The sequence below is a fragment of the Saimiri boliviensis genome, chromosome 7, assembly GCF_048565385.1.
Source record: "Saimiri boliviensis isolate mSaiBol1 chromosome 7, mSaiBol1.pri, whole genome shotgun sequence".
Lineage (NCBI taxonomy): Eukaryota > Metazoa > Chordata > Mammalia > Primates > Cebidae > Saimiri > Saimiri boliviensis.
The window spans coordinates 26,111,310-26,135,636 of record NC_133455.1 but is presented as its reverse complement, the minus strand read 5'-3'; the positions used below and the strand labels follow the sequence as shown (position 1 = coordinate 26,135,636).

The 24,327-nt window shown below is 41.5% G+C and overlaps 1 protein-coding gene across 1 annotated transcript in view; it reads right to left on the bottom strand.

Annotated features, from left to right (window-relative positions):
- The window catches only part of CRY1 (cryptochrome circadian regulator 1), a 123,369-nt gene extending 108,099 nt beyond the window's left edge, over positions 1-15,270 (bottom strand). Inside the window, exon 1 of the mRNA XM_003929650.3 lies at positions 14,493-15,270. Coding sequence (XP_003929699.2) covers positions 14,493-14,650 — 158 coding nt within the window. The 5' untranslated portion in view covers positions 14,651-15,270. The remainder of the gene's footprint in view (positions 1-14,492) is intronic.
- Between the last annotated feature and the right edge of the window lie 9,057 nt (positions 15,271-24,327).

Sequence of the window (24,327 nt, the reverse complement as noted above, 5' to 3'; positions counted from 1 at the left end):
TAGAGTTAAATTTCCATTTTCTCCATTTCTCATGTTGGTATCTTCACAGTGCTTCAAATTCATCAACAACCTAAACTCACTCTTTTCTTCTCTAATTATGTTCTGTTTCCGTGTTCTCTAACTTAATGTCTAATTGTCACAGAGGCACCAACTACGAGGCTCTTACACTCTACTTTCTCCCTCACCCTCCTCCTTTATGAAATTGTGTTTTTCAGGCAGCCACCTAAGCTCTTCACTGTACCTCTACAGCCTTCCTCTTTTATCTTCCCCTTCCTCATAGCCTTTCCCCTAGTTCAAGCCTGTATTATCGTTCACTTGAACTGTTGATAAAGCCTCCAAACTGGTATCTTGACCCTCTCTTCTATTGTTCACTCAGCTACTAAATTTATATTTCCCCAAACAAGGGCTGCATTTCTGAATTATACCCACTTTCTTAAATGAGTTATTATATAATAGGCAACAATGTTGTTTTAGGGTAACCACCTACTTCTTACTTATTCTACTTATTCAGTCAAGCTGATTCCACCAGTGAAGCACACAATCATGTACTCACGATGATGAGTTCAGAAACTGGCCCCAAAAGAGCCACTGAAGTGTCTTAAGACTTTACGTGAGACTTCTGGGGCAAAGTTCTATGTTTTTTGCTGAGGTAAATGCCATTGTTATCGCTATATTTTACCACCAGGGGACAGCCTGTTTGAGAAGTCAAACAGGAGAATAAATGAAGTTCAAAGATGCAAAGAGAAATGTGACCGTGGTAACATCTTCCAACCCCTGGCATCAACAGATGTCCAAAGCCAGTTTCACTTAGATTGTTCATTACATTTACCAATATTTTGCTTAAGCTTGTTTGACTCAGGCAACCAACTAGCAAACAAAAAAGTAGTTAACAACACCTCCTATCTTTTCATACACCATATGACTGAGCTACATCAGCCACCTCACCCCTATCAGAATACTGTGCCTTTCTGTAAGCTATTCCTTCAGTCTGGAATTCACTTCTCTCTGCTTGGAATTTCCTTCCTTCCATGCCTTGCTTACTAAAATCCACGTTATACTTCAAGGTTCAGTTTAAATGCCTCAGTGAAATTATCACCAGAGACTAGAAAGATGCAGAGGACCAGATTACACAAGGATTTGACCTTTAACCTTAGGGGTAAAGAAATGTCATTAAAAGGTTTTAAAGCATAAATGACATGACCAGATTTACAACTTTAAAAGGTCACTCTAGTTGCTGTGTAGAGAATGAATTAGAGAAGGGCAAGGGGGACAATGATTTGTAAACTACTAAAACAAACTAAGCAAAGAGAATGGTGAGCTAAAGAGACAATGGAGAGAAAAGAATGTATTTGTGTAACTATTTTATTTCTGAATAAATCCTCCTCTGTACTGTAAACTCCCTGAGGGCAAAGAACTTACCCGTCATGCTATTCACAGAAATTAGCAAGTAACTGGCACACAGTCAGGACTCCAATGGGCAAATGGCAGTATCATTTGTGAAGACAGAAAACACAGGAAAACTCAGTTTGGGGTTTGTTTGTTTCTGAGCAATAGAGAAGGATGAAGATGAACTCTGTTTTTGGACAAGTTGAGTTTGAGATAACGTAATACATTCAAGCAAACAAATGTGTATATATGACACATACATATATACACATACGCCTGGGGATCAGGAAAAAGATTTGGACTGAAGATACTAATCTGAAAATTCTGGGCATATACGAGTAAATGTAACTGACTTTATGAGAAGAGATAAGGCTGCCTAGAAATATGTTAAATGAAAAGACGCTGGAGATCACAGACCTCAGGGGCATTTAAAGGTTGAACAGAAAAAGAGAGGCTAAAGAAGAACATTAATAGCTCTGGCAGGAAAACATAGGAGAGTCCTCTAATAAAGCCAAGGGAAGAAAAAGGTGTGGTCAAATATGTCAAACACTGTTTAAAAAAAAAAGAAAGAAAAAAGATAGGGTGTGGGCAGATTAAAAGTATCCTTTGGATGAAAATAGTTTTGGTAGAGTGGGTGGGAGTGAAGCTGGACACTCCTTGATTTGGAGTGGGTTCAAGGGTAAGTAGAAAATAAAGAAATGAAGTCAGCCAATATTAGACATCTTGCTCAAGAAATTGGCTACAAAGAAACTGAGATTCATAGCTGCAGGAGTGGAACACAGTCAAGGCTAGGCTCTGTTCATTGTCCAGTTACAGGTAGTGTTTGTTTTATAGAGCTTAACCTTAAGCATGTTTAAATGTTGATTGGAGTCAACCTAAAAAGAAAAGGTAAGAATATAAAAAATGAGCAAAGTCTTTGAAATGGAGTGAAGAAGAAACTGGTTTTGAATACAGGCAGCAGTATCTCTTCCATTGAAGTTGTACAATAGAAGGAAGAACCAGTAAGGATGTAGGCACATTTATAGATTTGGTTACTGAAAATCGAGAGCTTATAGGCGACAGCTTCAAATGTGTAATGAACACATTGAAGTTTACATACTAAAACATATCTGTTAATTGATAATTTTTTCCTGTTATGAGTTTAAGATACATATTAACATATAAATTAAATAAAGCAGCTGTCCCATCCCTAGATTTATAAGAAAATTTAAAACAATATTTAATGCCTATTATGTATAACACTATGCTGTGAAGAATACAAAAAGCCTCTTTCCCCAGATATCTGTATAGCTTGTGTCCTCTTCCTTTAGGTCTCTTTTCTCACATTCTGCTTCATTTCCATTGAATTTACCAGCATTTGACATATTATTTTGTCTTACTGTCTGTTCCCCCTACCCCTCCACTGGAATAGGGCAGCAACTTTTCCTGTTTTATTCACTGCTGTATACTCAGCACCAATAATAGTGCCTATAATAGACTGGGATACAAAATAAAATTTTAAGAGGTAATTTCTTCTTCAGGAAGATACTATCTGTTAGGTGGGAAGATTATATATAGAATACACCCCGCTATGTCTGAATGTCTGTGTTCCCCCAAAATTCATGTTAAAACCTAACCCCCAATGCTATAGTATTAAGAGGTGGGGTGTTTAGGAGGTGATTCAGTCATGAGGGTTCTACTGTCATGAATAAAATTAGTGTCTGATATAGTTTAGATATTTCTGCCCTCCAAATCCCTCGTTAAAACTTTATCTCTAATGTTGGAGATGGAGCCCAGCAAAAGGCGTTTGGGTCATGGGGACAGACTAAGACAAAAAACTGGTACCAGGAGTGGGGTGTTCCTATGAAGATATCTAAAAATGTGAAAGCAGCTTTAAAAGTAAAGCTGCTTAGCGGTTATAATCCTAGTCTCTAATAGACTTTAAACCAACAACACCAAAAACAAAACAAAACAAAACAAAACAAAGAAGGGCATTACATAATGCTAAAGGGATCAATACAACAAGAAGAGCTAACTCTCCTAAATATATAAATGCACCCAAAACAGGAGCACACAGATTAATAAAGCAAGTTCTTAGAGACCTACAAAGAGACTTAGACTCCCACACAATCATAGTGGGAGACTTCAACACCCCACTGTCAATATTAGATCAACGAGACAGAAAATTAACAAGGTTATTCAATACTTGAACACAGCTCTGGACCAAGAGGACCTAATAAACATCTACAGAACTCTCCACCCCAAATCAACAGAATATACATTCTTCTCAGCACCACATAGCACTTATTCTAAAATCGAAGACATAATGCAAAATAATGGAAATCACAACAAACAGTCTCTCAGACCACAGTGCAATCAAATTAGAGCTCAGAATTAAGAAACTCACTCAAAACCATACAACTACATAGAAACTGAACAACCTGCTCCTGAATGACTACTGGGTAAATAACAAAATTAAGGCAGAAATAAATAAGTTCTTTGAAGCCAATAAGAACAAAAAGACAACATACCAGAATCTCTGGGACACAGCTAAAACAGTGTTATGACGGAAATTTATAGCACTAAATGCCCATATCAGAAACTGAGAAAGATCTAAAATTGACACCCTAACATCACCTTTAAAAGAACTAAATAAGCAAGAGCAAACAAATTCAAAAGTTGGCAGAAGACAAGAAATAACTAAGATCAGAGCAAAACTAAAGGAGACAGAGACATAAAAAACCCTTTAAAAAAAAAAAATCAATGAATCCAGGAGCTGATTTTTTGAAAAAATTAATAGATACACTGCTGGCCAGACTAATAGAGAAGAAAAGAGAAAAATAATCAGACAGACACAATAAAAAATGATATGAAGGGATATCACCACTGATCCTACAAAAGTACAAACTACCATCAGAGAATACTATAAACAGCTCTATGCGAATAAACTAAAAAATCTAGAAGAAATGGATAAATTCCTGGACACATACAGTCTCCCAAGACTAAACCAGGAAAAAGTCAAATCCCTTAATAAACCAATAACAAGTTCTGAAATTGAGGCAACAGTCTACCAACCAAAAAAAAGCCCAGGACTGATGGAGTCACAGCCGAATTCTACCAGAGGTACAAAGAGGAGCTGGTACCATTCCTTCTGAAACTATTCCAAACAATAGAAAAAGAGGGACTCCTCACTAACTTATTTATGAGGCCAACATCATACTGATACCAAAACCTGGCAGAAACACAACAAAAAAAGAAAATTTCAAGCCACTATCCCTGATGAACATCAAGGTGAAAATACTCAGTAAAATACTGGCAATCTGAATCCAGCAGCATATCAAGAAGCTATGCACCACCATCAAGTCAGCTTCATCTCTGGGATGCAAGGCTGGTTTAACACATGCAAATCAATAAATGTAATCCACCAAATAAACAGAACCAATGACAAAAACCACACGATTATCTCAATATATGCAGAAAATGCCTTTGATAAAATTCAACATCCCTTCCTGATAAAAAACACTCAATAAACTAGGTATTGACAGAATGTATCTCAAAATAATAAGAACTATTTATGACAAACCCATAGCCAATAACATACTGAATGGGCAAAAGCTGGAAGCATTCCCTTTGAAAGCCAGCACAAGACAAGGATACCCTCTCTCACCACTCCCATTCAACACAGTATTGGAAGTTCTGGCCATGACAATCGGGCAAGAGAAAGAAATAAAGGGTATTCAAATAGGAAGAGAGAAAGTAAAATTGTCTGTTTGCAGATGACATGATTGTATATTTAGAAAACCCCATCATCTCAGTCCCAAAACTCCTTGAGCTGATAAGCAACTTCAGCAAAGTCTCAGGATACAAAATCAATGTGCAAAAGTCACAACCATTCTTATACACCAATAGTAGACAAATAGGCAAATCCTGAGTGAACTCCCATTCTCAATTGCTACAAAGAAAACAAAATACCTAGGAATAGAACTTACATGGGATGTGAAGGACCTCTTCAAGGAGAACTACAAACCACTGCTGAAGGAATTAAGAGAGGACATAATCAAATGGAAAACCATTCCATGCTCGTGGTTAGGAAGAATCAATATCATGAAAATGGCCACACTGCCCAAAGTAATTTATAGATTCAATGCTACTCCCATCAAGCTATCACTGACTTTCTTCCCAGAATTAGAAAAAATTACCTTAAATTTCATATGGAACCAAAAAAGAGCCTGTATAGCCAAGACAATCCTAAGCAAATAGAACAAATCTGGAGGCATCATGCTACCCAGACTTCCAACTATACTACAAGGCTACAGTAACTGAAATAGCATGGTAGTGGTACCAAAACAGATATATAGACCAGTGGAACAAAACAGAGGCCTCAGAAACAACACCACATCTACAACCAACTGATCTTCAACAAATCTAACAAAAACAAGCAGTGGGGAAAGGATTCCTTATTTAATAAATGTTGTTGGGAAAACTAGCCATACGCAGAAAACTGAAACTGGACCCCTTCCTTATACCTTATACAAAAAAATAACTCAAGATGGATTAAAGACTTAAATGTAGACCTAAAACCATAAAAACCCTGGAAAAAAACCTAGGCAACACCATTCTGGGCATAGGCATGGGCAGAGGAGACTTCATGACTAAAACACCAAAAGCTATTGCAACAAAAGCCAAAATTGACAAATAGGATCAAACTAAACAAAAGAGTTTCTGCACAGTGAAAGATACTATCATCAGAGTGAAAAGGCAACCTACAGAATGGGAGAAAATTTTTGCAATCTATCCATCTGACAAAGGTGGATATCCAGAATCTATAAGGAACTTAAAGAAATTTACAAGAAAAAAATGAATAACCCCATCAAAAAGTGGGTGAAAGATATGAACAGAAACTTATCAAAAGAAAACATTTATGTGGCCAACAAACATGAAAAAGCTTGCTGTCATTGGTCATTAAAGAAATGGAATCAAAACCACAATGAGATACCATCTCATGCCAGTTAGAATGGTGATCATTAAAAAGTCAAGAAACAATAGATGCTGGAGAGGATGTGAAGAAACAGGAATGCTTTTACACTGTTGGTGGGAGTGTAAATTAGTTCAACCATTGTGGAAGACAGTGTGGTGGTTCCTCAAGGATCCAGAACCAGAAATACCATTTGACCCTACAATCCCATTACTGGGTATATAGCCAAAGGATTATAAATCATTCTACTATAAAGACACATGCACACATATGGTGGTTTCCAAGTGGTGTTAAGTCTGCTGGTACATAGAATACAAGATCCATGAGGCTTGGCAGCTTTCACCCGCATTACTCACAATAGCAAAGACTTGGAAGCAACCCAAATGCCCATCAGTGATAGACTGGATAAAGAAAATGTGGCACATATACATCGTGGAATACTATGCAGACATAAAAAAGGATGAATTCATGTCCTTTGCAGGGAAATGGATGAAGCTGGAAACCATCATCCTCAGCAAACTAACACAGGAACAGAAAACCAAACACCACATGTTCTTACCCACAAGTGGGAGTTGGAACAATGAGAACGCATGGACAGAGGGAGGGGAACATCACATTCCGGGGCCTGTCATAGGTTGGTGGGCAAGGGGAGGGACAGCATTTGAACAAACACCTAATGTATGCAGGGCTTAAAATCTAGATGATGGGTTGATGGGTGCAGCAAACCTCCATGGCACATGTATACCTATGTAACAAATCTGCATGTTCTGCACATGTATCCCAGAACTTAAAATATTAAAAAAATAAAATTTTATTTTAAAAACGAAAAAAAAACAAAAACAAAAAACCTCATATACAAGAAAAGCTTTAAAACTTTTAGAGACCAGTTAATTGGTTGTGACAAAAATGCTGATTAAAATGTAGACAGTAAAGGCCATGTTCATGATGTCTCAGATAAACATTTAAAAAAACTAAAACAAAAAAATAGGCTACATTATATGTTATGCTTGTAACAAAAAATTTGGCTGCATGTGTCCATGCTCTAAGACTTGTAAAAGGCTGAACTTAAAGAGTAATGACCTAAGCTACATGGCAAAAAAAATTTCTAAACAACAAAGTGTTCAAAAGGCAACATGGCTGCTTCTAACAGCCTACTATCAAATATGGAAGTTAAAAAAAAAAGGCAAAGTTAAAGCTAATATTTAAAAGAAAAACAGAATATACAAATTTGAATAATTTACAACCTGACCATGTGGTAAACTGAAGTTTTCAGAAGAGAAATCCAAACTTCTCAGCCCCAGGTACCAGGCCCTGCCAGAACAACAGGTTTTTAAAGCAATTAACATGACTAAAAGGGAACCAATTGTTAATAGTCAAGACAATGGGGAAAAGTCCCCAAAGACATTCCAGAAATCAAGGCTACCCTTTCCATTATAGGCCCTGAGGCCTACTCAGGCAAAATGGTTTGGGAGGACATGGCTCAGGGTGTTGCTGCCTTGTGCTGTCTTGAGATGCTACTTCCGATGTTCGATGTTCGGGGCTGCTCTCACTGCAGTCAAGGCTCCAAAGGCCCCAGGTACTGGTTGGACTGCCACTCCAGTGGGTGCAAACCACAGGCCTTGGTGGTTTCCAAGTGGTGTTAAGTCTGCTGGTACATAAAGTACAACAAGATCCATGAAGGCTTCGAAGCTTTCACCTAGATTTCACAAGATATGTCAAAAAGCCTGGGTGCCCAGCTGCCACAGCAGAACTCCTACAGAGAGATTCTACTAGACTAGTGCCAAGGGAAAATGTGGGGTTTGAGTCCCCAGAGAAAAGTCACTAGGGAATTCCCTAGTAGAGCAATGAGAACAGGGCCACTGCCCACCAGGCCCCACAGTGGTGGCAGTCTAACTAAAGCCAAGAGAAGAAAAGGAAGGAGTGGACAAAGACTTAAACATTAAAAAAAAAAAAAAGAAAGAAAAAAGGAAGAAGAAAGAGAAAGAGAGGAAGAGAGGAGGAGAGAAAGAGAAAAGAAAGATAGAAAAAGAGAGAAAGAGAAAAAGAAAGAGAAAGAAAAGTCAAGAAGTGGAAAGATTAAAAGTATCCTTTGGATGAAAATAGCATACACCCTCGGCCTGGAAAAGTGACAGACATTAGCCTCCAATCCATGAGAGCAACCATGTGGGCTATACCCAACCCAGCCATAGAGATGCAGCTGCCCAAGGTTTTGAGAGCCCACCTCCTGTATCAGTGTGCTCAGGATGTGGGAGGGAGTGGAAAGTGAGGAAGTGGAAAGATTAAAAGAATCCTTTGGATGAAAACAGCATACACCGTCAGCCAGGAAAAGTGAGACATTAGACTCCAATCCATGAAAGAAGCCATGTGGTCTGTGCCCAACCAAGCCATAGAGATGGGGCTGCCGAAGGCTTCAAGAGCCCACCTCTTTGACCACTGTGCTCATTTATGGGACACTAGTCAAGAGAGATTATTTTAGAGCTATAAGATTTACTCTCTGCCCTACTGGGTTTCAGACTTGGGTGGGCCCTTTTTGTTAGTCAGTATCTTCCTTTTAAAATGGAAATGGAAGTCAGCCCCGGTAGCTCACACCTGTAATCCCAGCACTTTGGGAGGCTGAGTGGGTGGATCACCAGAGGTTGGGAGTTTGAGACCAGCCTGACCAACATGAAGAACCCCTGTCTCTACTAAAAATACAAAAAATTAGCCGAGCATGGTGGCAGGTGCTTGTAATCCCAGCTACTCAGAGGCTGAGGCAGGAGAATTGCTTGCATCTGGGAGACGGAGGTTGCAGTGAGCCAAGATCATGCCGTTGCACTCCAGCCTGGGTAACAAGAGCGAAACTCCATCCTCAAATAAATAAATAAATAAAATGGAAATGTTTACCCAGTGTCTGTTCCACCATCGTATCTTAAAAGTAAATAACTTGTTTTTGATCTTACAGGCTCATAGCTTTAAGGAACTTGCCTTGCATCTCAGATAAGACATTAGACTTTGGGTTGATGCTGAAACTAGTTAAGACTTCTAGGGACCCTGAAAGAGATGATTGTATTTTGCAATAGAAAAAAGACAAGAGGGTGGGCACGGTGACTCACACCTATAATCCCAGCACTTTGGGAGGCTGAGGCAGGAGAACTGTTTAAGCCAAGGAGTATGAGACAGCTTGAGCAACACAGTGAGATCTTACCTCTACAAGTAATAAAAAAAAAAAAAATTAGCTGGCCATGGTGATGCATGCCTGTGGTCCCAGCTACTTGGGAGGCTGAGGTGGGAGAACTGCTTGAACCCAAGTGGTTGAGACTACAGTGAGCCAGGATAGTACCTCTGCACTGCAGCCTGGGCAACAGAGTGAGACCCCATCTCAAAAATTAATATAAAAGATTAATAAAAAATAAATAAGACAAGAGATTTTGGGGACTAGAGACAGAATGATATAGTTTAGCTATCTGGCCCCACCAAATGTCATGTTAAAGTGTTATCCCCAAAGTTGGAGGCGAGAGGTGTTTGTAACAGGAGATAAGATCCCTCATGATAGCTTGGTGCTATCATGTAATGAGTGACTTCTTACTCTATTAATTAACAGAAGAACTAATTGTTAAAAAGAGCCTGATACCCCTCCCTTCTCTCTCTTGCCATGTGACATGCCAGCTCCACTTCCCCTTCCATCATGATTAAAAGCTTTCTGAGGTTCTCACTAGAATCAGATGCTGATGCCATACTTCTTGTAAAGCCCACAAAATTATGAACCAAGTAAATCTATTGTCTTTATAAATTACCCAGCCTCAGGCATCCCTTTATAATAACTCAAACAGACTAAGAGAGTGCTCTTATAAAAGGGGCTGCAGGAACTTGTTTACCCCTTCCACCACGTGAGGACACAGAGAGCATCATCTATGAAGCAGAGCGCCTCACTGATACTGAATCTGCTGGTGCCTTGATTCTGGACTCCTTTCAAAACTGTGAGAAATAAATTCCTGTTGTTTATAAACTACCTAGTCCAAAGGTATCTTGTTACAGCAGCTCAAACACACTATTAATAAAACAATACTAACACTCACAAATGAAGGCAGGAAATGCTAAGAATGATGTGAGAAGCAACAGCAAAAAGTGGTGTAAGAGTTCAGACTATGCTAATCATCCCAGACAAGCACAGAGTTGTACAATCATCTGTCCCCTTCTAGAACAGTTTCATCACCTTAAAAAAGAAACCCTGCGCCTGTTAGCTATCACCTCCCAACTCCCCAGTTTCCTCAATCCTAAGGAACCACTAATCTGCTTCCTGTCTCTATAGATTTGCCCACTGTAGAAATTCCATATAAACAGAATCATATAATACATGGAATTTTGCGACTGGCTTCTTTCACTTAGTTTATTTTCAAGGTTCATTCACACATTTTGTAGCATGTATCAGTATTTCATTCCTTTTTATGGCCAAATAATATTCCATTATATGGATATACCACATTTTGTTTATCCATTCATCAACTGACGGCCACCTGGGTTATTTTCACTTTTTGGCTATTATGAATAATGCTTCTGTGAATATTAGTATATAAGTTTCTGTAGTATCACTTTTATAAGAGATGTGAATTTTCATAAAGCTAAATTTAAGCAAGTCGAAATATTTTATTTTGAGACAATGTCCTTTAATTTTTTTTTTTTTTTTAAGAGATAGGGTCTCTCTCTGTCACCCAGGCTGGAATGCAGTAGTCCACTCATAGCTCACTGCAGCTTCCAACTCCTGTGCTCTACTCCTGAGTGACTCTCTGGCCTCCGCCACCTGAGTAGCTGGAATTACAGGCATGAGACACTAAGCTCTGACAAACTTTTAAAAAAAAAAAAATTAAAACATCCTTTTTAAATGAAATGATGGCAGTATCAAAAAGTAGTTTTGTTAATGTGCTTATTAGGTAAAATAATTATTTAAAATTTTGCTTTTCTGTTAAATCCAAGTCTAAAAAGTGTTAATGGAAGAAAATACAAGAGAGTGTCTAAAGAAAACTAAGAAGGTTTTCCCCTGGAGTTGAGATCACATATTGTCAACAGTAGGAGATGAAATACATAGGGCAAAAGGCAGATCTTCTCAGGCTAAGGAATTTGGGGATTATCCTACAGTCAATAAGTAAATTAATAAAGCTGTTTAAATATAAAATTATTGACTCCAAGACATCACTTCATTCAACAAACAGTAACTGAGCTACTATTACATAAAAAGCACTGAATTTGGTATTATGAGTGATTCCAAAAAGACCTTTGCCTCTGACACTACCAAAACCACTCCAGATAAAATTCCAAAAGACCTCAAATTTCTAAATCCAATTTTTATTTTTCAGTTCTCATCTTACTTGACCTATCAGTAGCATGTGACATAAGTAAAACACTCTCTCTTCCTTGAAATACTGTCTTTCTTTCCTTTGTTATTGAGACAGTCTGTTGGCTAGAGTGGAGTGCACTAGCACGATCTCAGCTCACTGCAACCTCTGCCTCCTGGGTTCAAGTGCTTCTTATGCCCAGGCCTCCTTGAGTAGCTGGGATTACAGGTATGTGCCATCATGCCCTGTTAATTTTTCTATTTTTCAGTAGAGACAGGGTTTTATCATATTGGTTAGGCTGGTCTCAAACTCCTGGCCTCAAATGATCTGCCTGCCTCAGCCTCCCAAAGTGCTGAGATTACAGGCATGAGCCACCATGCCTGGCCAAGATACTTTCTTTACTTGGCTTCTAAGACACTATACTCTTTTGGGTTTTGTTCTTACAATACTAGTGGCTCCTTGGCAGTCTCATAAGCTGGTTCTTCCACAGCTCCACAATTTATAACCATTAAGAGTATTCAAGGTTCAGCCCTTGCACCACTTGCATCTCTGGTCTATCTCACTTTCTTAATGCTTTCAGCCTCATGACTCCACTAGAATGTAGCTTCAACAGGGTGAGGATTGGGCTATTCTGTTTATACTGGATCCCCTGCACCTAAAACAGTCCCTGGGCATATAGTAGGTACTTGACAAATATTTGTTCAATAAATGGATGGATGAATACATGGTTTTATATATTGTCTATAAACTGATGAATTCTCCAATTTATATTTCCTGCATGGATCTCTGTCCTGAGCTCCAGATATAGCCAACTGCCTATCTGCTATCTCCATTTGAATGTGTAAAACACATCTCAAACTTAAATGACTTAATGAAAGAGAACTCCAATTGACTGTCCCAATGGCTTCTCCAACTGGTTTCACTTTCTTAGCAAAGTATAGCCCCATCCTTTTAGTTTCTCAAGCCAAAAATTTCCTCAAACAGTAACTGAGCTATTTACTACATAAAAAAGCACTGACTTTTGGTGCTTTTCATATAGCACCAAACTATAACTCCTTTTTTTTTTTTCTTCTGAGACAGAGAACTTTGTCACTCAGGCTGGAGTGCAGTGGCACAATCTCGGCTCACTGCAACCTCTGTCTCCTAGGTTCAAGCAAGGTCTGAACCTTGTTTGAGCCTCAGCCTTCTGAGTAGCTGGGATTACAGGCATGCACCACCATGCCTGGCTAATTTTTGTATTTTTAGTATTAATAGAGACAGGGTTTTGCCATGATGACCAGGCTGGTCTCAAATTCCTGGCTTCAAGTGATCCGTATGTCTCAGCCTTCCAAAGTGCTGGGATTGCAGGCGTGAGGCACCACTTCCAGCCTAACTCCTTTTCTTTCTTTCACACTACACATCCAATCTGTTGACAAATACTGTGTATTGTGCCTTCACAATATAACCACAATATGTTTATTTCTCACCACATCCATAGTTATCGCTATAGTTCAAGCCGTTATCATGTCTCACCTGGATGAGTACCAACAGCTTCTTAACTAGACTCCCTGTTTCTTGTCCACCCCTACTCCCCAATTCAGAACCACAAGCAGAGAAATTATTTTTCAAACTTACGTCAGATCACATTACTTCTCTGCTAATAATCCTAGAGTTTTTCCCATTTCACTATGGGTAAAAACCCAAATCTTGAAAACTGCTTATAAGGCTCTCTTCGATCTGACCCTAAGGCAACTCTGACCTCATCATCTACTATTTTTTCCTCACTTATTCTGCTCCAGTCATACTGGATTCTTTTGCTCTTCCTTCCAAAGGTCAAGCACATTTCTGCTTTTTTCCTTACTCTTCCCTTTGCCTGGAATGGTCTTCCCCTAGATATCTGCATCCCATCACCTCCTTCAGGTCTGCTCAACTGGCACCTTCTCTGAGATCTGATCATCATATTTAAAATGGCAACCCCATCCCTACCCTTGTATTCTTTATTCCTTTACTCTGCTCTATTTTTCTTCCCAACACTTATCACCACCTAAAATACTACGTATTTTACTTTCTGCTTGAAGACATGACTTTTTGTCTTTCACTCACTGCTGTATCCCCAGCATTTAAATCAGTGCCTGGCATGTGGTGGCAAGTGATCAATAATCCGTCTGTCGAGCTAATGCTTTCATGTCCAGCAGGGGGCCTAACAATCATGTAGCCCGGTGTTTCAGGAAAAGATTGCAAAGCGTCTCTAAGATTTCTTTCAGTGCTCTGATCCCTAGAAGGACTACATCTTGACTAGAAAGACAAACTGTGCTTTGTCTCGGCTACCACAAGGAGGAGTTGAGAGGAAGAACTGGGCAGAGAAATCAGATAATGCTGTTTCCCTTGCTTTTCCCACAGTAACCTCAAGGTGGAAGAAAACTGGATTTGGAGCAGGCTGTACTGAATGAATGATTATTCTCCATACTACGAGTTACCTAGACACGAACATAAACAGGAAACACCACAATCCTTTCGCATGCCACAAAGAGGCCAAGGGAATCCATATACAGGCCACTAAGGGCAGGAAGGGTGTTTCTTTAACTCCAGCACTAAGAAATCTCCACGAATCCAGTGGAAGAGCTCCTGTTAGCACAGAAAGACACATAACTCACTGATGAAGGCCGAGTGTTCCAGGCGTCAGTACTCTCCGGCCAGAGAACTATTAAGTCAGTTCTACTCAATACTTAACGCATCTACCATACTTAGGCGACATAAGCAAGGCAGTGCCACCTCAAATTTTCAGATTTGACGGATCGCATGGAATTCATTAACATCAGATTTATTAAACACCCCAATCCATTTCCCACGGGCTTGCGACTCACCGCCACCTGTTGATGCCCACATTGGAGGAGCCGGCAAACCAGGGGTCCAGGATGTAGACGCAGCGGATGGTGTCTGCGCCCTGAATGCACTCCTTCAGGGCAGGGTTGTCGTGGAGCCGGAGCCCCTTTCGGAACCAGTGCACGGCGTTCACCCCCATGCCGGGGGGCGCGGCGGTTCCTCCACAGAGAAATTCAAGGAAGGAGGCTCCGGCTCATAGCCGATGCCTTCGCTTCCAAGAGAATTGCCTCACCCGGGGAGTCAGGAAAGGGCGCCAGAGGGGGGACGGGAAAAAATGACTCCGAGGAGGCGACCGGAGAAGGCGGGGGCGCTGGAGGCGCAGTGGGAAGATGAATGGAGGCTGCCCAGCCGGCAGAGTCCGGGTGTGACGCCCTTTAGGAGCCCGCGCCCGCCACAACCGTCTGGAGGCGCCGCATAACTTCGAGGGCCTCGGACCTCCGGAGCCTGAGCAAGTTCCACGAGCTCGAGACGCCACGACTGCCCAAGCCGGCACGGACGGCCCCAGGAGGTTCGTCACGGAAACCTCGCCCAAACCGAGGCGGCCCCTGAGGACAAAACGGCCCGCCCGAGGTGAGTCACCGAGGAGAACGGGAGGGGAATGAGCCCCTGTCGGCGACTCTGTCTCTCGGCCCGGGAGAAAGGACAGGGATGGAGGACGGAGACGGTGGTCGAGGCCGCTGGACGGTTGCCGGTCGGTGACCGGTCCCGAGGCTGCCCGGGTGACTCTGCCGCCGCCGCCGCGTCAGCGGCTTCGGCCCCGCCCCCGGCTCCTCATTGGACGGCGCACTCCCCACGTGACCACCGGCACCTCACGTTTCTGAGGTGTGTTTACTACACTGGCTCGGAGTGGGAAATCTGCTAGCGCTTCAGTGGCTTTTGGAGGAGCGGCAGCCGCTTGATCTCAAAATTGTTGACCCTTGCCCACGCGCTAAGCCCACTGCCTCTGCCCCTTTCCTGTGCCGACTGGCGGCTGTCCATCGAAGGCACCCGCGTTGACCACAGGCCCCTTGTGAGGGAAGGCTTAGCCCCGCCCCCGGGGGCCGTAAGCGGCTACCATTGGCCGAGGCTCTCTGAGACCCGGATGAGCACGGGGATGCGGGAAGCTCGCGGGCGCGCGCTCTGCTCTAGGAGGCGCGCGTGCGCTTTCGCTGCGTTCCAGAGGGTAAGAGGGCGGGGCCGACGGGCCGGAGCGCGCTCAGCGATTCCTCCTGTGGGATTTGGGGAAGGCCAGGAGATTGTCCGGTGTCCTTCAGGAGCCCATGGTGGAGTCGGGCGGAGAGAGGGGAGGATGGAATGGAAGGAGGAGGCTCCACGTACATTTCAACTCCAAACCATGTGCTTCAATCCTGCTTTGGCCAGAGAAACCTACTTTGGAGAATGTGGAGCTGTGCCCCCCACCCCACTCTCCTGGTCCTTCGGTGCCTCACCTTGTACATGGTCTGGGGAAAAGGGTAATTGGCAGGACAGATGCCAGGCATTCCTGGACTTCCTGGAATTTTTAAATTCTTAATCTCTTACATTTAATGTAGTTTACCGGGCTCTTTGAGACTAGACGTTTGTCTACTTTTACAGTGACAGTGAGCTGCAGGCCATGCCATCCCTTAGATATGTGATGCCCTTAAATTCATTCATTGATTACTTCTTGAATGAACTAGGCACTATTCAAAGCACCAGAGATATAGGAGATACTTAATACTTAATAAAATAGACAAAAATCCTAGCCATCCTGGGGTTTACAGTTTGTCTCTTAACCTTTGTATGTGCTGTTTTTTTCCTCTATAAAATTATCTTCTTTGGATCCAGTACTCAGTATAACCACCTTTGAGCTACCTAGGATATTTCTACACACCCCTTTAGACTCAGATGAAATAATACCTAATTTCTGAAAGTATTCCTGACCCCTGGGACAAATTTAGGACCTCCCTGGGTTCTCCAAGTATGTTTCTGATACATCGCTTATCACACAATTGTAAAAATCAGTTGAGAAGTGCCTATTATAATACCTAGCAATACCCACTCAATAATAGTACTTATTATCATAATGATGTGCCTCTGATTCCCTCCAAAATGCGATTTCTCAAGGACAGGGTCTGTTTTCAGTTTTGTTTTTATTTTATTCATCAACACCAGAACAGAGCCTGACACATGCAAATGTTTATGTAACAAATGAATGGATGAATGAGTGAGTGCTGTTGGCCACCGGTGTGTTTGGCAAAGTTAAAAGAAGGAAGGCACCTATAACCAATTCTTATAGGTTGAATTGTGTGTCCCCAAATTTCATGTAACCCTCAATGACTATAAATTTGACCTTGTTTGGAAATAAGGTCTTCGTACATGCCGAAGTTAAAATGAGGTCATAAGGGTGCAACCTAATCCAATGTGACTGGTGGCCTCATATAATGGAGAATTTTACACACAGAAATATATATACATGCAGCTAAAATACCATGTAAAGATTGGAATTGTGCTGCCACAAGCCAAGAAACTACTGGAAGTTAGGAGAAAGGCCTGGAACAGATTCTTTCTTAGTAGCTTCACAGGACTATGGCACTGCTGACACCTTGATTTTTGGACATTTGGCCTCTAGAACTGTGAGACAGTAAATTCCTATTGTTCTAAGCGTCCCAATTTGTGGTACTTTTTCACAGCATCCCTAGCAAACTAATGGAGCAATAAAGTAAATTCAGTACTCTAGAGAGCCAATCTGTCTGAATAGTCTTCCGTATTTCTGCTCCTGTTGCCACAAGAAGTATATATCAGCCTTTCTTTGGTTCTGTAAGAATACTTTTAAAATTATATATATGGGCTGGGCATGGTGGCTCACACCTGTAATCCCAGCACTCTAGGAGGCTGAGACAAGCAGATCATGAGGTCAGGAGTTCATGACCAGCCTGGCCAACATAGTGAAACCCCATCTCTACAAAAAATACAAAAAATTAGCCATGTGTGGTGGCAGATGCCTGTAATCCCAGCTACTAGGGAGGCTGAGGCAGGAGAATCATTTGAACCCAGGAGGCAGAGGTTGCAGTGAGCTGAGATCGCACCGTTGCACTCCAGCAGGGGCTACACTGCCAGACTTTGTCTCAAAAAAAAAAAAAATTATGTATGAGAATGATATGGTCTGGCTGTGTCCCCACTCAAATCTCATCTTGAATTGTAGTTCCTATAATCCATGTTTTAGGAGGGACCCAGTGTGAGGTAATTTAATCAGGGGGCAGTTACCTTCATGCTGTTCTCGTGATAGTGAGTGAGTTCTCACAAGATATGGTGGTTTTATGAGGGACTTTTCCCCCTTTTGCTCAGCATTCCTTCCTGCTGCCTCCATGTGAAGTTGGCTTCCCCTTCCACTGTGATGGTCAGTTTCCTGAGGCCTCCCCAGCCATGCTGAACTGTGAGTCAATTAAACCTCTTTCCTTTATAAATTACCCAGTCTTGGGTGTGTCTTTGTTAGCAGCATGAGAACAGACTAATACAGTGAATTAGTACTGGGAGTGGGGTGCTGCTATAAGGATACCCAAAAAAGTGGAAGTGCCTTGGAACTGGTAACAGGCAGAAGTTAGAATGGTTTAGAGGCTCAGAGGAAGACAGGAAAATGTGGGGACGTTTGGAACTTCCTAGAGACTTGGAGGGCTCAAAAGATAAAAATATGTAGGGATGTTTGGAACTTCCTAGAAACTTGTTGAATGGCTTTGACCAAAATGCTGATAGTGACATGGACAATGAAGTCCAAGCTGAGGTAGTCCCAGAGGGAAATAATCTTATTGGGAACTGGACTAAAGGCGACTCTTGCTATGTTTTAGCAAAAGGATTGGTGGCATTTTGCCCCTGCCCTAGAGATCTGTGGAACTTTGAACTTGAGAGAGCTGATTTAGGGTGTCTGGTAGAAGAAATTTCTAAGCAGCAAAGCATTCAAGACGTGACTTGAGTGCTGTTAAAAGTATTCAGTTTTATGTGTTCACAAATATATGGTTTGGAATTGGAACTTATGTTTAAAAGGAAAGCAGAGCATAAAAGTTTGGAAAATTCGCAGCCTGATAATGTGATAAAAAAGAAAAACCTATTTTCGAAGGAGAAGTTCAGGCCAGTTGCAGAAATTTGCCTAAGTAATGTGGAGCCAAATATTAATCCCCAAGACAATGGGGAAGATGTCTCCAGGGCATGTCAGAAGTCTTCACAGAAGCCCCTCCCATCATAGACCCAGAGGCCTAAGAGGGAAAAATGGTTTTGTGGGACAGGCCCAGAGCCTTGCTGCTTTATGCAGCACTGGGACTTGCTGCCCTGTTTCCCAGCTGTGGTTAAAGGGGGCCAAGGTACAGCTCAGGCCATGGCTTCAGAGGGTGTAAGCCTCAAGCCTTGGCAGCTTCCACATGGTGTTCAGCCTGTGAGTACACAGAATTCAAGCACTGAGGTTTGGGAACCTCTGCCTAGATTTCAGAGGATGTGTAGAAATGCCTGGATGTCCAAGCAGAAGTTTGCTGTGGTGATAGATCTCTCATGTAGAACTTCTGCTAGGACAGTGCAGAAGAAATGTGGGGTTGAAGCCCCACACAGAGTCCCCACTGGGGCACTGCCTAGTGGAGTGATGAGAAGAGGGCCACTGTCCTCCACAGCCCAGAATGGTAGATCCACCGACAGCTTTCACTGTGCTCCTGGAAAAGCCACTGACACTCAAAACCAGCCCGTGAAGGAAGCTGGGAAGTGGGGGCTGTGTCCTGCAAAGCCACAGGAGCATAGCTGTCTGAGGCTGTGGGAGCCCACCTCTTACGTTAGCATGACCTGGATGTGAGACATAGTCAAAGGAGATCATTTTGGAACTTTAAGATTTAATGACTGCCCTATTGTATTTCAGACTCGTATGGGGCCTGTAGGCCCTTCATTGTGGCCAATTTCTTCCATTTGGAATGGGTATATTTACCCAATGTCTGTAACTCCCTACATTATAGGAAGTAATTAACTTGCTTTTGATTTTACAGGCTCATAGGTGGAAGGGACTTGCCTTGTCTCAGATGACTTTGGACTTGGACTTTCAGTTAATACCTGAATGAGTTAAGACTTTAGGGGGTGATCAAAAGGGCATGATTGTGCTTTAAAATGCGAGGGCATGAGATTTGGGAAGGGTCAGGCCTGGAATGATATGGTTTGGCTGTGTCCCCACCTAAATCTCATCTTGGATTGTAGTTCCCATAATCCCCATGTGTTGTGGGAAGGACCCAGTGGGAGATAATTTTATCACTGGGGCAATTACCCTCATGCTGTTCTCATAATAGTGAGTGAATTCTCACGAGATCTGATGATGTTATAAGGGGCTTTTCCACCTTTTGCTTGGTACTTCTCCTTGCTGCCTCTATGTGAAGAACATAATGTCTTCCCCTTCTACCATGTTTGTCAGTTTTCTGAGGCCCCTCCAGCCACGCTGAACTGTGAGTCAACTAAACCTCTTTCCTTTATATAAATTGCCCAGTCTTAGGTATGTTTTTATTTACCGTGTGAGAACAGAATAATACAATAAAAATCATGGGAAGAATCCCTTGAGCCCAAGAGTTAGAAAGCAGCCTGGACAACATGGTGAAACCCCATCTCTATAAAAGATTCAAAGAAATTAGCCAGGCCTGGCACCTGTACCTATAGTCCCAGCTACTAGAGAGGCTGAGGTAGAAGGATTGCTCTAGCCAGAAGGTTGAGTGTTCAGTGAGCCAAGACCATGCCACTGCACTCCAGCCTAGGTGGCAGAGTGAGACCCTGTCTCAAAAAAAAAGAAAGAAATGAAGAAAGGAAGGAAGGAAAGAGAGAGAGAGAAAGAGAGAGAGAGAGAGAGAGAGAGAGAGAGAGAGAGAGAGAGAAAGAAGAAAGGAAGGAAGGAAGATGCAGTGTTCACCATAAGGTATTAAACAAATATTGGTCATTTTTACTGATGGGGATAAGCCTTGGGTCATCACCATTCTTAGCCTTCCCTCACTTGTGCAGCAGATCTAGCATACAGAGCTGTGCCTTCACTTGGATTGCCTCATTCTTCAGGGCCCATTATTGTACTTTTTAAAATGCAGTGTTTTAGGCAATTTGAAAGTAAGCAGATTGTGTCTAAATACATAAGAATTGTTTTCAAGCATCCAAATGAAACAGTGGGAGGTGGAGAGAATATTGATTTGTATAGAGTTGACTTATGTTTGGGGATCGTTCATTCAAATAAAGACTTTTTTTTTATATATTTTAACAGACAGCTGTGTGGGGGTGTGTGTATAACTTTCATTTAAACATAACATGCTAATTTATTATAAAAGTGTCAGTACCATCAACTGCTCATTCCTCAAATACTGAAAGGTTTTCATGGCATATAGATGATTTGGGGGAGGGGGGTTACCATTTAATACTAGCTATGGCTTTTGAGCACCTACTATGTGCAAGCTTATTTATATAGATTATTATTAATCCTAGTAATATTAATCATGCAGTTTGTTATTAATATTTAATAACTATTTAATAAGAATCTATGCCCAGTTTGCTGTTAAAGAAACAGAAACTCAGAAACAGAAATACATAGTCAAACTAGATGAAAAACCAATACTGTTTTTGGATCCAAAACTCTTTCCTTAACATATACCATCCCTCACTGACACACACACTCCCATTCTTTTCAGAGTGAATAGTATGTATAAACAGGGAAGGAAGAGTTGGAGGCCATTGTTAGGAATAGTTTTTGAAATTCTAATTGGCTCCAACATCTTGCTGGTAAGAGAGTACAGGTCTAAGAGGAAGAGAGTGATTTGTATCTCAGCTTGCCATAAATTAGTTGATAATCTTGAACAAGTCACCCAGGCTTTCTTGGCCTGGCTAATTCATCTATAAAATGAGGGGATTGAACTACATGATTTCTAAATTTTCTATGCTATTTTAAAATTCTATGATCATGACTCTACCATGAGCTCAGAAATATATGAGTCCTGTTAAACATTATTTTAACTGCCAACAATGTTAGAAAATCAATGTATCCTTGATTTCATGAGCACTCTTGATAAAAGTGTGTCAGATCTCTAAATTGAAAGCCTGTGTTGTCTTTTGACCTCATCTCACAGAGGTGATTTTTGACATGTGTTAACACACAAATAATGAAGGAGTAGACAGTCTGTTCGGCTCATTCAATCCTGATATTATATGAATGTTGGCTGAGTATCCCTCACACTGGAGTCTTTGGGGGATTGAATTTAAATGTGTTAGAGGATTATTTTTTATTTTATTTTACTTTTTTTTTTGAGACAGGGTCTTACTCTGTTGCCCAGGCTGGAGTGCAGTAGCATGGTCATAGCTCACTGTAATTATTTTTTTAAAGGTAAGTTATCACTCTCTTATGAGTACAAAATTAACATATAAAAATTTCACTTAACTCACTAATTAATGAAGGAACCTGTAAGATGTTACATTGGATTAAAAGGAGAATCCAAAGAGCAGTTATGCATACAGGCCATTATGCATCTTAAAATGAATTTGCTGAGTATATGCAAAACTGACTTCTTCCACAGAGGGGTAGGGGAATGGAGATCAATTGTATTTTCACAGGACAGAATTCATTTGTATGTCCAAAGACAGGATTCATTTGCATTGCTATCAATTATTTGCAATTTACAGAGTTATAAAGTAGCTCAACTATAGCAAAAATAGCTAAAATGATAGGTAGAGAATAACTTGAAGAGTGCACTGGTCAAGAGATCTAGTAATCTTTTCAGCCATTTCAAGATCATTCAGAATTTTTGCAAACTCTTCAGAGAGGTTCTTCATGTCTACCTATTCTAAAAAGGGTCTCTCTCTTTTCTTTCCTTTTTTTAGGCAAGGTCTGACTTGTCATCCAGGCCATGGAGTGCAGTGGGGCAATCACTTGACCTCCTAGGCTCAACTGATCCTCTTATCTCAGCCTCCTGAGTAGCTAGGACCACCACCATGCACTGGCTATTTTTTAACCATTTTTTTTAGAGATGGAGGTCCCCCTATGTTGCCCAGGCTGGTCTCCAGCTCCTGCACTCAAGTGATTCTCTCACCTCAACCTTCCAAAGTGCTGGGATTATAGACATGAAACACTGTGCCTGACTGAAAAGGGCCCCTTCTTATTCTCTATCATGGTTTTCTATTTACTTTTGTCATGGCACCAATTATGATCTGTGTTTTTGTTTGTTTGTTTATTTATTTATTTATTGTCAGTCGATCTATTCCTGCTCCCACCCTAAATGCAAACTCCAGGAAGGCAGAGTATTCATTATATCATTACTACTTGCTACAATGCCTTGCTCAACTCCCAATGAGGTGTTCTTCTAGAGGCCCTGCTAACACCCATCTGATCACATTTAACACTACATTTCATCCACACATTGGTTATCAATTTATTGCCTCTCAGCTCCAAATTAATCTTTCATTGCTTCCTCTCTGTTAATGGAATGAGGCCCTATAAGGATTTCATCTTTGCCACTGGCACCATGCTAAACGTAGAGAGCATTGAAGGGAAACTACAGGGGGAAGAGGGTTCTCTAGTTCTGGTGTCTCTTCCTAGTTCTGGTGTCTTTCTGTTTTCTTTTTCTTGCACTTATTTTGCCACTGACAAAGATGCCTTGGAGAGGGACATGTGGTAGCACTCACTTCTATGAGGTTTTACTGGCATCTCTGCTAGTGGATCCAGTGAGTCTTGCAGACATCCGCACAGTTGGCTACCCAGCCTCAGCCCAACTGCATTCTGGGAAGGTGTTTCCTGTGGCCCCTCCCATCCATATTTGCTGCTCTCTGGCCTCTACCTGGTGGCGACAGACCTTGCCTGAGCTCAGGAAAATGCAGCCAACTTCTTCATTATCCAGTGGCTACAGCAATGCCTTCTCCAGTGAGGTCTGAACCCCACCTTAGAGAGGATTTCTAGCACTCCCACTTCCAAGTTTGTCCTTCGTTGGGTATTCTCCCTCAGTCCTTTTGAGTATTCTTTAGAGTTCCCTGTACACTTTTAAAATTAATCACCTGTTATATTGATCATTCTATTCCTGTTTGATTTACTGTGTGGTTTCTGTCTCCTGATTGGACACTGATACAGTCCATGAACTGACCCAGTCCACAGAACATACTTGTGAACAGTTCTCTCTCTTGTTCTTACCCTTTTTCTTGACCAAATACATTTAGAAAGTGTAAATAGTTACAAATGTGGCAATGTGATATTGTGAAATATTAGCCAACGTTTTTTCCCCACAGGTCTTTTTCTGTCCTGTGACCATCCCCATGTAGGTCATTGGATGGGAGTCTTGTCACCTCAGAGGGGCAGAACTAGAGGACAAAGGTAGTCTAACATTTTTGTTCTAAATTCAAGAGACTTGGTCCAGATGTAAATCAGAAAAGATTTTCTGCTTCCCACTCCTTCCCCTAACACTGCATAAACATTTTCCAAGCTGGGGTGGGATATGAGGGCAAGGAAAATAAGATTTAAATTATCTATCTTAACTAAAGTAAGAACAAAATCACCTACCCTTATCTAGGATTAGCTCCAGATGTCTAGATAAGTTTAGGGTGATCTGAGGGCACAGGAGATTTTTGCCAGCTTCCCATCTGAAATCTGGAGGCTGAGTCTCATGGAAATTCCATTCCACTTTGCTATGGCTCAGCACAAAAGCCTGTATGGGATGCCACTGGGCCTCAGAAGCCTGCAAGCTAAGAGAACAGATGGACTTTTCTAGATTTCTCCTCTTCTTTAGAGGGCTGTAAAAGTTAGCTGAAAGACAAAATCAAACAACTAAGAGGTTATGCCAAGGGAACGGCATAGTACAAGGTGTTACAGGTTGTGGCCAAAGACTAGATGGG